This window comes from Drosophila albomicans, chromosome 2R (genome assembly GCF_009650485.2).
Source record: "Drosophila albomicans strain 15112-1751.03 chromosome 2R, ASM965048v2, whole genome shotgun sequence".
Taxonomy (NCBI): Eukaryota; Metazoa; Arthropoda; class Insecta; order Diptera; family Drosophilidae; genus Drosophila; species Drosophila albomicans.
In genome coordinates, this window is record NC_047631.2 from 19009360 (window position 1) to 19023226 (window position 13867).

At 35.7% G+C, this 13867-nt stretch overlaps 3 protein-coding genes across 6 annotated transcripts; 1 reads left to right on the forward strand and 2 right to left on the reverse strand.

Moving 5' to 3' along the window:
- Nucleotides 1–1066: 1066 nt before the first annotated feature.
- LOC117574575 (uncharacterized) lies at nt 1067–1791 on the reverse strand. Its single transcript, XM_034258452.2, has 2 exons — nt 1391–1791; nt 1067–1332 (listed from the first exon to the last, which is right to left on the reverse strand). Exons 1-2 carry the CDS (start codon nt 1754–1756, stop codon nt 1132–1134), a joined length of 567 nt encoding a protein of 188 aa, XP_034114343.1. The 5' UTR covers nt 1757–1791; the 3' UTR covers nt 1067–1131.
- Nucleotides 1792–3739: 1948 nt separating this feature from the next.
- LOC117574096 (protein phosphatase 1B) lies at nt 3740–11654 on the forward strand. Of its 4 annotated transcripts, XR_004572753.2 has the most exons (7): nt 3740–3940; nt 4966–5840; nt 5930–6047; nt 9626–9731; nt 9799–9853; nt 10151–10310; nt 10632–11654. XR_004572753.2 is itself a non-coding variant. In XM_034257737.2 (6 exons), the coding sequence occupies exons 2-6, from the start codon at nt 5028–5030 to the stop codon at nt 10644–10646; spliced, it is 1107 nt and encodes a 368-aa protein (XP_034113628.1). In that variant the 5' UTR covers nt 3740–3940; nt 4966–5027; the 3' UTR covers nt 10647–11654. The 4 variants fall into 4 exon arrangements, 3 of the variants coding, with proteins under 3 accessions (XP_034113628.1, XP_034113627.1, XP_051862408.1); XM_034257737.2 differs by lacking the exon at nt 10151–10310; XM_034257736.2 differs by lacking the exon at nt 10632–11654 and having other exon boundaries at nt 10151–10529.
- A 114-nt stretch (nt 11655–11768) lies between these two features.
- On the reverse strand, nt 11769–13455 carry LOC117574095 (dynein assembly factor with WDR repeat domains 1). The gene is given in 7 exon segments (XM_034257733.2): nt 11769–12179; nt 12181–12376; nt 12435–13108; nt 13110–13218; nt 13282–13322; nt 13324–13358; nt 13416–13455. Coding segments are annotated over 7 exon segments (1395 nt in total). The 3' UTR covers nt 11769–11879.
- Between the last annotated feature and the right edge of the window lie 412 nt (nt 13456–13867).

Consider the following 13867-nt stretch of genomic DNA (forward strand, 5'->3'; position numbering starts at 1 on the left):
TCATATGCCTATCTAAATTGCACACTTAAGAGCACTCATACAAGAACGGAAATAAACTATAATCTTCTTCCTATTAATTTCTACAAAATGTAGGAAGTTCTTAATAAGGAGGTAATTGGGGCGACTAAGTTTATGGATTAGATTATTAGTACTGTAACATTGACCATTTGAAATTATCTTTCGCTATGCATATATATTAAAAAAAAAAAAGAGATTAATTGCCATCAACAAATCTCTACAAAATTTCTAACTAGATTATTGATAAGCAAATCAGTAATTTATTAGATTTGGCAATACACTTCTGAAATGTATAATTTGGGTTTCTTTGTGGTTGTTGTATTTTTCTTAAAAAAATGGATATGATGTAAAACAATTATAAATAATTAAACAACTTATAAAAAAACTTTAAGGGAAGAGTATTATTACGAGTAGTTTTTGAAGTAATAATTTTTGTAGGCTTATTAAGCATGAGTTGTAAATGAAAGTAATAGGAAATTAGATAAACATTAAAATAAAAAATTTTGATTTTATAATCAAAATTAGGCGTTAGATTAACTTTGATATTTGATATTATTATCGGCTCGAATTAAATTTCTGATATTAAAATGCTCGGCTTATGCCATATAAAAGTACTATTAATCCAATAAATCAAAGTTAATCTAACGCCTAATCTAAAGAAAATGTAAAGCCGATTTTAATGAACCGAATTTATAGTTTTTAATGATTTATGAAAAAGTCCCATGTATTGGTCAGCAAAAATACATTGAGTTTATTTAGTGCGTGAAAGGATTGTTTGACATATAAGAATATAATTTCGAGCATTGGTTCGAATGGTTGTATATCTACAGCAAATTTTCGCACGTGCTTTCAAAAATCATTTAACAAATCTTTATTATTCTATTGACCTGATAAGAAGAAAATTCATGCTTGGCACTGAAAATAAAAAATAATCTTTAGTAGTGCATGTAGTGCGTGATAGTGGTCTATAGGTGATGTTACACTACGCTACCAAATTAATGAAAGAAAAACCAAAACATTTGTTTAAAGATAATATATAAATGAATAATAAATATTTATTCGCTTTTTTATTAGGAATGCTCACATTAAATGATTTATTGAATTTCTGACAGTTTAACTTTCCGAAATATTGCCATTGAGACATTCCGTGAGTTCCTTAAGTGCCTGACTGTTGTCATTACTGTAACGAGCGAGGGCCTTCTCACTGCAAAGTTTTTGAACACTTATGATGCGGCTGATTTCCTCCTCAAGACTGATAGCTGCCGAAAAGGATGTACCTGACATTGATGTCAGTTTTTGGGCTTGATCACGTCCCTGAAAGAAACAAATGATGAGATTCCGCTCTTAATTAGTATTTAGACTTTTGACTTACTGTTGTTCCAAAGCAATTGAAAGCTTCAAGTTGAGTTTGAAGACCATCGCATCGCTGAAGTGATTCACACGAGTCCTTTGCAATTGCGGTAACGTTTTCGCGAAGTCCGGTATAGTTTGCGATAATGGCAGCATTACTGAGATCGTAGTCGGTTTGGCATTGCTTGGATTCAGCCTCAAACACATCGATAATCTCCTTCATAACTGGGGTGTAGCGACCCCAACAATAGGCGTCGACTGCCGCATCTCCACGAGGCTGCATCATCAGATCGAGCAGAGCGCGATCTGTATTGAGTCTCGCCTCACTTGGCACCTCAGCGAAAACTGAGCTAATTACTAGCAAAAATGATAGAGCTTTGAACAACATTATTCCTTCTCGAAGTACTAACTTGGTATGTCTAGTTCAAGTCTCAACCGTTGCTATTTATTTGCAAAAATTACAGATATGAATGATTTACGATCGTTGACTTCCGATTACTCGATTGTTTATCAATAGAAGCCCGCCAAGAGGTTTTTTTTTTTGTTAAATGCTTATCAAAGTTGCACACTTAGAAGCAATTTAATTACACAAGAGCGGAACAAACAAAAATCCTCTTCCTAGGAAATTTAGACAAAAATGTGCGAAGTTCTTAATATAAAGGGTAATCAGAACGACTAAGTTTATTGACTAGATTATTGCTATATCTGTTTTGTTGACAAAAATAGAAATATCATTGGCCACCAATTTAAATTATCTTTGTCCATGGAGTTCATATTTGAAAGAGAAATAAACTCAATTCAAATTTTCTACTAAGACTGTTTATAGGAAAATGAGGATAAAAAACATGAAGATTTATTAATTTTAATAAAAAAAATAAATACGTTGTTAACTGCCTTGGTTTTTATCAGTACCAAGAATCGATTTTTATAAGGTCAATTATATCAGCAATGATTGTAAATTTTGAGGAAAAAATTCCGCGTCTATGAATTTGGTTTGCAATAAGTGAAAACAATTATCAACATATTGTGAGTGCCCACCTTCTGATTATTATATCAGTTCTTACTCATTTCTATTATTATTATCTGGGAACTACACGATTAAAGTTTCGAACATTTAGAATATATTAGTTTTTAGTAAATTTGTATATGTGCTTGAACTTATCACACAATAGATTAGTATTACAAATGTTATGCTGGTTTATAAATTATTTTGCTGAGTAATATTTATAGAACTCTTAAAGTGGGCCAAATAATGTCAGATATGAGACAATAGTAAATTGAAGGGGAGATTTTCATTGGCAAATAAAAGCCCCACATTGAAGTGATTGAGGTTGGACAAGGTTGCGGGCACAAAAAACGTGACAAATGCCTCGTTACTTTCTTCTTAACAATTTGAAACAAAATGTATGTGTATATTTGTTTGAGAGCTTGTTCATTAAAAGATTGTTTGATAAATGGCATTTGTTCTTTTGTTTCGTTCTGATTTACAAAAAAAAACTGGAATATATTAAAAACAAAGTAGAACTGCAAAAGACATTTACCCATTTTTAATGACTGCAGGGTAAAAAATAAAGACCAGTAGATGTTTACAACAAAAGTTAATTTTCCACAAGGCATTTCAATTTTAATTTAATTTATTATGCCAATTTCAGCCTTAATGTAAAATTAAAGAAAAATATTTAAGTAATTGTAATTGTAGGCGTTAAAATTAATTTCATATTTCAAACTGTAACGTACTTTCACTTGCTCCACCTAGCGGGTGATACACGAAACTAATTCGCTATAATTATACGGAAACTACAGAGCTGCATTTTGTACCATAGTCTATTTAATATATCGATATTTATAGCAAAATAATTAAAAAATACCATTAACAAATTGTGAAGTATATCGTTATATTATAGATTTTATTGTGCAACAAATTTTGGAATAGTTTTTGATGTTTCCTTTCATTTAGAGCTCACTAAAAAATACTTGAAATAGCATTTATAATATTGTTATTACCTTAACTTCGTAATTTTTATGGAAGAAATGCATGTGCATGTATAAAGCAATTTGTTCTATAAAGTGTCTAGTTTTTTAAATGAAAAAATACAATCTATTTCAAACTACGCGCTCTTTTACATTTACTTCTATACAAAAATGTAACCAAATGACGATAGTTCTATTTTTTCGAAGTTGAAAATCATATTTTAGAAATATTAAATAATATTAGTAAAACGTATATAAAAATGAGATTTAACTTATTAAAGATTTATAATAGATTTTAGACATTGAAAAAAAAAATGCAAATGGTTGCCATAAAAAATCGATGTTTTTGAAAACTGCAAAATCATCGATGCATCGATAGTACCAACGATGTTTCTCCACCTCTAGTTTTGTGCTTGTTTTTTTCTAATCAAAACATACACAATTTTATTTTTTTGTTACTTCAGATATTGCGTTCCATGATTCGATAGTGCTTAAAATTTCGGGCAATAAAGTGCATATCGCTCGGTGACGCACAAATCAAACAAAGCAATTTTTTGTTTGACTGAAAAAAAAAACACACACACATACACGCAAAAAGCAAGTGAGTGGAAAAAACGAAGCCCCAAATCGAAAAGAAAATTTATAAACATTTAGTGTGGTGAAAAATTTGTTTTTGGTTTCTGTGTGTTCATGGCAATCTGTATTTGTGCAGTTTACCAAAGAAACGCAAAAGGGCGTGTGCGTGATCATAACTTTAAAATTATCTACATTTCCTCGTGTTTTCTGCCCCCTGCATGGAGCTGACAACTCGTCTCGAATAACCTTAGAGATGAGCAATATTATGCATTTGACACAAATCCATTTTCCTTGGCGTTTTACCTGTAATCAAACAGCAATTGAAATCAACCAAAATTATACGAAATCGGTTTATTATTGTGACCTTTGAGTTTAACACTAAGAAATAATATTTTCAACTACAATACAAATGACAGTCACTGTTTCCGTGATTTTGCACATCTCTATATTCAGTTATAGCCCGCCGAAAGACAGTAAAGAGTTTTTCAACTGCTAAAAAAAAGAAAAAGTGGTAACCAAAAATCAAAGATAATTGTTACACCAAGAACTGTAATAGAGGTAACAAATATCTACGTGTGGTGTCGCAATTGTAAGGCGGGTGGGCGTGCCGCTCGGACAGCTCTAAATTTAGCAGCTGAGCGGGCGTCTTTGATAAATCGATGTGCAAAATGAAGAAGCGGTAGAATCAACGGCAGCATTAACGGCAACAACAGTAACACCAACACACAACACAACAGAAGAAGAAGAAGAATTAAGGCTATTGCATTGGTCGAGTGTAGGCGGCAAAGAGCTCAATACGCATCCTTGATTCCGAATGCTTGTATGTGTGTGTGCGTGTGTATGTTGTTTCTGTTATGAGCGGTTTCTATGCTTGTGTGTGTCTGGCATTTATGGATTTTTGCAGTGAATTTCAAGTTCACGAATTATATCGTTTGACTTTGAGTGCCCCGAACTCACCAAGGTCCATTTCTCTCTCTCCCTCTCTTCGCTTTTTATATTTGTTTGTTTTGCCTCTCACGCTCTTTCTCTCTGTCACTCTCCCGTTCTTAGAGTCAACGCGACTTGGCCAAAATCAAAGCAGAGCGAGCACACACACATTATGTTCAATAGATATGGGCGGATTCCTGGATAAGCCGAAAACCGCAAAGCACAATGATAAGGGCGAGGGCAACAAGCTGCTCTTCGGCGTCAGCTCCATGCAGGGATGGCGTTGCGAAATGGAGGATGCCTACTATGCTCGGGCCCGTCTAGGCAATGCACTGGAGGAATGGAGTTTCTTTGCTGTGTTCGATGGACACGCGGGCTGCAAGGTGTCCGAGCATTGTGCCAATCATTTGCTGGACAGCATCATCAGCACAGAGGAATTCAAGAGCGGTGATTATGTGAAGGGCATTCGCACTGGTTTCCTACGCATCGATGAAGTAATGCGAGAGCTGCCCGAATTTACGCAGGACGAGGAGAAATGCGGTGGCACCACTGCCGTTAGCGCCTTCATCAGCTCCACGCAAGTCTACATTGCCAATTGCGGCGATTCGCGAGCTGTGCTCTGTCGCCAGGGGGTGCCGGTGTTTGCCACCCAGGATCATAAGCCCATTTTGCCCGAGGAGAAGGAGCGTATACATAATGCTGGCGGCAGTGTGATGGTGCAGCGTGTTAATGGAATGCTCGCGGTGTCACGCGCTCTCGGCGACTATGACTTTAAGAATGTTAAGGAGATGGGTCAGTGCGAGCAGTTGGTCTCACCGGAACCGGAAATCTTTTGCCAAAGCCGTCAGGACACCGACGAGTTCCTAGTGCTCGCCTGTGACGGCATCTGGGATGTGATGAGCAATGAGGATGTATGCAGTTTCATATACTCGAGGCTGAAAGTGACCTCTGATCTGGTGAATATTGCCAATCAGGTCGTCGACACCTGTTTGCACAAGGTACGCATAATGAGTAACCTATTTTTCTATTTATTTTACAATATTTATCTAATTGTTTTCAATTCTCTTTACTATTTTGTGGAAAACAGGGTAGCCGTGATAATATGAGCATCATAATAATTGCTTTTCCCGGAGCACCGAAGCCAACTGAAGAGGCGAAAGAGGCTGAGCGACGTCTGGAGAAGCACATCGAGAAGATCACAAGAGGTTGTCTAAATCGTCTACTCTGTTTATAACTAATCGTATACCTAACGATATATAACTATACAATAGTCGTAATGCAATTGTGTCGAATGTGTCTTAGAGTCGTCGACCCTCCTCAATCCACTCTAAACTAAACTATACTCACGACGCGCGCATCGCATCGACATGATCATAGGCGACTGAAAGTATAACGAATAGAGTAGGAACGAATACGAATACATTGTACCTTACGTAACGTGAACAAAGATAGCCCCCAAAGAACAGTTTGCAAATACTTATAGATTAGTAGATTATAATTATACACATCATACATACAGAAATACGTATTTGTTAAAAACTTAGTTAGATACATACATTACAAACCCATGCAATTGATCAAATCAAAATGCAAATACAATTGCAACAAGATGTTCCTTCCAAAAAGAATAATTTGAACAATTGCTATTACCATTGCCAATACTAATACCAATAGCAATGCCTATACCAAAAAAACCAATACCAACTCATATATATATTTAGATACGTTTGTCCTATCGCTAATGCATAGTAAATAACAGTATAGCGTGTTAGTTTGTCATATCTACTTCCGCTGGCTGTGCGTGTGACCGAGTGTCTGATTGTCCAACTCCTCCCGATTGCGGGTGTGTGCCTGCCTGCCTGCATGGCTATCTGTGTGCGTATGTGTGTGTTACAGTATTATTTACTTAGATATGTATTAATGAGTTTCTGTGCTACAGCAACTGCCAAACCGATCCATGTGAGAGAGAACTCCTTGTAGCTAAAACAAGCCCCTCCCCTCCCTCCCATTTACATCAAGTAGACGTCATAAACGTATAGAAATCGAACAACAAATACCAACACATACACATACATAGAATAGTACTATAAGTTAATTAGCAACAATTATAGATAAACCTTTGCGTACAATTGTTGTTGAGGCACCCTCAGCCAGTGTACATACATTATATGCTTGTATATATAGTCCAGTATCTACACATAACACACTTCTAACAAATTACATATTAACAATAACAACAATATTAACGCATATTTGATATACATTTTAATGTAAATCGAGCGAATCAAAATAGTACGATGAACTAACTAATTGCAACAAATTCTATCAGATACTTTTGAAAGCAATCGTAATTAATTGGCACTTTTACAAGTCACAAATAATAATAACAATAATATATAGATTATGAAATTAGATATAGTTATACAAAAGTAAAAGATATGCTTCGGAGCAAATCAAAACATAGTGAGAAGATTTTAGTCAACAAATTGTCAATAATAATACCATATGTACTTAAGATTGAGGGAATTGATTTTGTTGTTAGATTTTTACATTGTTTGCTCAAGTATTCGAATGTGAACGACGTAAAAAGTTGAAACACCATTTACCATTGCCATCTACCATCTGCCACATATTATAGGGTATTTTGTAGTGCATACACGTGATCGTGATCATAGGTTAATTGTACATGCGACCACAGTATTCATAACACCAAAGTGAATTTTTGCAAACGTCCTGCAGACGTGACCTTTATACGTGTACTATGTAGATATAAAATTGAAGTGAATAATATTGTATATGGTTTACAATTACATAACAAATGTCACGCCCCTTGACAAAACGATGGTCATATTAGTAAAGTATAAACATAAAATAACAATAATATTAAGTGCAATATCAAAAACAAAAATAACCTAGATTCTAGAATGATTCAAAGTGAACAAAAATGTCCAGACAAATTACTTAGCCTAGGTTGAAGGTTTTTAATGCCAGGCCTTAGGGTATCTGTATTTGTATTTCTATTTGTATTTGTATTCGTATCTGTATCTTTATCTACATCTGTAACTGTATCTCAATCTGAATATCTCTGCGTGTAGCAGATGAGTCCAGAAGTAAGAAATTGATAACAAAACTAATGAGAAAAGAAAAACCAAAAATATTGTAAACCTTATGCTCACCAATTGTTGTGCTTGTTGTCAACGTAAACAATTTACTTTAAAATGTTACATTTAGAAAATGCAATTGAAGCGGCGCAGCGAAGCTAAACCAAAAAAATGAAATGAACGAAAGAAAGATAAAGATTGAAAGCGAAATCAGCTCGAACATCTCACTCGACACACTGAGAACATTTGTACCTAAGTACTATAGCAATCATTCATAGTAAAAGAGACGCTTGCATTGATCAGCAGCGATCGATCGTTAATATAGCAATTAATGGAATACGAACAAAACTTAATGAATTACTCTCGCTGCTAAGTAACTACAAAAAAATATAACTTGAAATGAAAGATTCGAAAACCAATCCAAAAGTGTTTGTTTGCTGTGTTGTTCAGTTTTCAGTTCTCATTCGATATAGATACACTTTCCACCGCTTTCCGCTTTCCTTTCCGCGTCATTGCTCTCCTCTCCCAAGTTATCACGCAACACAAACAAACAAAAACAACAAGTCAATTTCATCTGATTTCAATCGATTCGATTGTGTTTATTTTGATTTCATTTACTGATTTAGTTGTTGATTTTCATTCTTTGATTTACACACGAAATTAAACAATTCGCATCATTTGATTGATTGTTAAAGTTAAATGTACTCATTTCTCTAATTTTACATTTATTTATTTTATTTTTTGTTTTTTAAAGTCGAACTTAATGACTTACATACCACACATATTTATTCCGAGAAATCTATTCTAATCTATGAAATTTGTTGAAAGTAAATTTAGCAACGCGTTGATCTTGTTTTGTTGTCGTTGCGTTGTCGTTGTCGTAGCCGTTGTTCGCGCCTCGCGCATCGTGAAATTAATATGAAAAATGGGCAGAAAACAGAAAGCAATACAAATCAAATTTAATGATGAGTGAGCATAAGGTAAGGCACATAGATCCCACCACACAAATGAAAAGTAAATGATACTATATGCATGCTCTTAAGATAATACCAATCCAATTATTAAATATATATATATATAAACAATATATATGTACATCTTATCCAATCACTTTTACAATTCGATATTTTCAAATGTTTGTTGTACACTGAATGCTGTAAACAGTTTTCTCATAGACAATTCCCAATTGCAAATGTCAAACAAAAAAAGTAAACCAAAAAAGGGGGAAACTGCAGAACTCTGCTGCTCTTTTATTTGTTTATTTGATTTTTAAATTCTTAGTGTATTCCCTCAAGTGCCAATTTTGTGACACCCCATTTGTGTTATTATTTACGATTCCAAAGGCGCAGCTCGATCGAATTTGTAAACAACAAAATTGGGTTTAATTGATCGATTCTGTTTAAATCTATTCAATCGAGCTGTGTGTTTTAGCCAAGCCTCACTGTAAGTTAAGTTTGTTGCTCAATTTTTGTCGGCTCTCGCTGTTGCAACATATTATTCGTATTATTACTATATTTTTATAAATTGTGATTTTGCTTTTGCGTAGCTTTAAAATATAATTCGTATTCTTAATTGTACATACAAATTCCATTAACATGAGCATTACGTATAAGTTATGCTCATTATCTTTACCCATGCAACACTTTCTAATATATTTCTTCAAACTTCTGGGATTCTTACAGAGGAGATTGAGAGTAATGATGTCACGGACTACGTTGAACTGTTAAAGTGTCTGGAAATCAGAGACGACATTGAAGGTCTTCCACCCGGCGGCGGTTTGCACTCCAAGTAAGTGGAGCACATCAGATTATTCGTTTGTATTCGTTGCATTAATAAATTGTTAATCTTGTTTCAGATATCACATTATCAAGCGAATATTCACGGAGTTGTTTCCGGATGATCCATGTGAAGTACGAAATATTTTTTACAACATTTAAGACTTTGCAATTTTCAAATATTTCATAGCTGCTTCTTCATCATTTTTATTTCGCTTTAATTTTTTTAATTGTCTGGGCAAATTTATATAGCTTTTTAATTTAATATCTTGCTTAACCTCTTAGCTTTTCTATGCAACGTTTATTATTTCTCAAAATTCTTAATAGAATCACGTGAAATTTCTATCTACATACATGAGGCTGCATCCCACACTAATTTGTTGATTTAACAAACCGAAAGCTCTTTACGTATTCTTTTTCTTTTATTTCTAGCTATATGGAAATATTGATCTATGAATTTTTTAATCCAAACTATTGTTCATTTTAAAATCAACCTAAACATGCAAAACAACCAAACAAAACAATCAAGCAACATGAGAACAAACGAAACTAAACAAACAACCCTTTAAACACACAAATTTATATTTTAAATGTAAGGCGAAAACGATTCTATTGTTTGCGTCCTTTTCTTTATTTTACGTTCATCTATAAACCAAACCAATTAAAATCTTTTGTAACCATTAATGGCAGCACGCATAACAACCGCATCTGCATGTTCGCTCTTTTTATCCTGCATGCTCATCCTAATTATAATAAATATATTAAATTATCAGTAATAATAATAATAATTCATCTTACACATACACACAAACCACACACATATCAAATATTTGCATCATGTAAGCCTGCGTCCTAGTTAATCAACTCTTTACCTCTGGTTGTTAATATTTTTTCCTCTTTGTTATTCTTGCAGAGTCCAACGCATTAAAAATGAAAACAAACAAACAGAAACAGTCAAACAAATGCAACAATAACAACAACAGTACGTTACAGCAACTCACAAACAACACATACACACACACATACCGAACACACACACACACAACAAAACAAATAATACAAACACTATTACCAAACCGTTTTCTACTTTGATAAAAAAAAAGAAAAGAAGAATGAAAGAAAAAACCTACTGCTAAAAATATTAATAAGCATTATTATAATACTACATTATATACATAGTTTAAATGAAAGCCAGTCCTAAACACACAACTACATAAACCTTGTATTACGTAGATTATACTTATAGAAAGGAGCGAACCTTAGCAGACCTCAGAGCTGAAGAAACATAAAAAAAACTAAAACTAAAAACGAAAACAAGATAAAACTAAAAGAACAGGGTTTGGCTCAAAGCCAACAGACACACACACATACACACATTGTACACACACTGACACACACACACACATACAACACATCTGAAACATCAGAAGAACTTCCCCCATCTCTAAAACTAACCAACTACCTAACGAACTACAATACTTACTAGAGTTAGAGATTGGTTATAGATAGATAGTATGTCTTACTTCTGTGTTAGGTCGGTCTGTCGTCTGTCTATCAATCTGTCTATCGTAACTGTCCTTCCGTCAATCAATCCTCATCAATCAAATTTAAACTGTTGACTCGCCTTTGTTTAGCTGTGTAAAGTTTTACCAAAAAAGTAAAGAAACAAATGAAAAATTAAAAACAAAAAAAAAATACAAACAAACAAACAATATAAAAACGTAAACACTTTTAGCCCTGTCTAAGAATGTCGCTCGGGTGATGTCTGTAAAAGTAATGATTTTTTTATTTGATTAACGAACAGTGTATTAATATTGATTCCGCCATGAAGAGGAATTTTCTAAGCTGTATAATGTTTGTTACTGAAGAATCATTTTTGTTCATTATTTTTATATATTGTATGTATATGAGATATCCGATTTAAACAAAACAAAAACCACAAGAAACGAAAACAAATGAAATACAAAAACTGTAATGAAAAGCAAAAACTATTAATTTGTAAGACGAAACTTAAAGCAAACAAAACGAAACAAAAATAACGCCCGAGTTTGTAGTAAATGTTGATAAAAAAAAAAAAAAAAAAAAAAAACCCAAAAGTTGATAAGCATTTTCCGTTCCATTTTGGCGTTCAATCATTTAGCTGCACCGTATACCAATCGTATCACCTCCAGACGCGACACGTGTTGTCCTTAGAGGCTGTCAAAATTGCATCGCCCGCATAGCTGTAGGCGCAACTAAATACTTCGGACTCATGACCCGACAGCACCTGAGAGCATTGTCCGGTCTCGGTGAGCCAGAGGCGTGCTGTGTTGTCAGCGGAGGCGGTGAGCAGCATGCAACCGCTGGGACTGAAGCACACCTTGTTCACCTCATCACTGTGGCCGGCCATCAACGAGAGCATCTCGAGAGGCTCGAGACTCCAGACGCGCGCAGTGCAATCGCTGCTGCAGGTCGCCAGCAACTTGCCCTGCTGCATCGAAGCTAACATCGAGCACCTCATCGCTGTGGTTGGATACCAAGTGCAGCTCCTGGTCCAAGCGACGCATATCCCAGATGCGTGCTGTGCGGTCCAGACTGCCGGTGGCAATCAACGAGCCGCCGAAACTCCATACACAATTCGACAGCTCAGCTGAGTGTCCTCGCAACTGATGACAGCAACTGCAATTGTTGTAGGTGGCATACAATTCTAATATAAAGTTTAAAACTTCAGACTAACCTCTTCGTTCGCACATCCCAAATGCCGGCTGTGTGATCAAACGAGCCCGTCAGCAATAGTTGTCCATCGCGGGAATATCGCGCTACAATCACCTCGGCTCCATGATGGGCTAGTAGCTGCAATTCCTGTGCAGTTTCTGCATCAAAGATGCGTGCCTTGCCATCGATGGAGGCGGTTGCCACCGTCTGGTCGTGCAACGGATGAAACTCGGCAGCCACAACTTCAGCTGCATGTCCGTACATGGTGCTCAGGCATTGACCACTGCTCGCTGACCAGATCTTAGCAGTGCCATCAAAAGAGCCCGTCACAATCTTGTCGCTAAGGTTGCAATTTAATATTAAAGGCAAATGAAATTGAAATGTTTCGCATTCTTACCAGCGTGGCGTATTGTAGGCCACAGAGAAGACCACATTGTCATGGCCCGTGAGCATGTGTTGCACCTCCGCGTCGCTGGTGTTAATTACATGACAGGTACGATCATAGCTGCCCGTCAAACAGTGTTCGCCACTGCGATCGAAGCAAACATTGGTCAGCGGCAGGATGTGCGAGTTGTAGCATTTGTGCAGATAGAACTTTTTCTTGACCGGTTCGCGCAGTTTGTTCTGCAGCTTGTTTATCGCCTGCTTCAGTGCACTGAATGTGTTTTGAGAACTAGACGTCTGTGAGTTGCTCGGCACGCAAGGGAGCTGACTTATCATCTGAAGAATCATTTGGATTGTGTTCTGATTCCGCAGCCTGTAATTCCTGCAGCAGAATGCTATCAGCCAATGCCTCCACATTTGTTCTATCAGTGAATAAATAAGGAAGTAATTGAGTTGATTCTTTCCATTTGCGTTCCCTCACTTACTTGGTATTTAGATCGAGCAAATCAAAGTGTCGCAGTCGCTCGGTTGCCATCCGCTGAACGATAATTCAAAGCCAGACCTATCAAATGCGCATAAATGCTGTAATGATTTTGGGTGTGAAGTGATTTATTCTCACCTGGCGGATAATAGCGCAGAAAGATTTTATTCGCACTCATTTCGCAGCTGTGGTTGAATTCGAAATGAAATTCCTTTACATCGCGAAGTGACCTGCTTTAATTTGTTGCACGTTGCCTTGTCAGCCTAGACACTGACAGCACGGTAGACATGCCACAGACTAGTTTGGTCGATTTTCTGTGTTCTAGGTCTGGGTCGATACGTTAGCAGCGGCGAAGTAAAGGGTAGATGTGTTCTTTTGTGACATATAAATCGTGTTAGATATTTATTTTAAAATAATATACATTGTTTTTTTTAACAGTTTATTGTGCATATTTCTCTTTGGCAAATTTTTGTGTTTTATTTTTACCTCTAACGACATTTTGCTTGTCCGCCATTTTGTCTGAGCGCCATTATGGTAAAAAGCTGATGAGCACAAAGCTACTCCACTCTTATACAGCAAATAAAAAATAG

What these genes read in the sequence shown, in the direction of transcription:
- LOC117574575 (XM_034258452.2), bottom strand. Translation starts at nt 1,756, where the DNA reads ATGTTGTTCAAAGCTCTATCATTTTTGCTAGTAATTAGCTCAGTTTTC. An exon ending in TCAATTGCTTTGGAACAACA is followed by an intron (nt 1,333 to 1,390) that starts GTAAGTCAAAAG and finishes TGTTTCTTTCAG; the next exon opens with GGACGTGATCAAGCCCAAAA.
- LOC117574096 (XM_034257736.2), top strand. Translation starts at nt 5,028, where the DNA reads ATGGGCGGATTCCTGGATAAGCCGAAAACCGCAAAGCACAATGATAAG. An exon ending in CATCGAGAAGATCACAAGAG is followed by an intron (nt 6,048 to 9,625) that starts GTTGTCTAAATC and finishes GGATTCTTACAG; the next exon opens with AGGAGATTGAGAGTAATGAT. An exon ending in TTCCGGATGATCCATGTGAA is followed by an intron (nt 9,854 to 10,150) that starts GTACGAAATATT and finishes TTTTATTTCTAG; the next exon opens with CTATATGGAAATATTGATCT.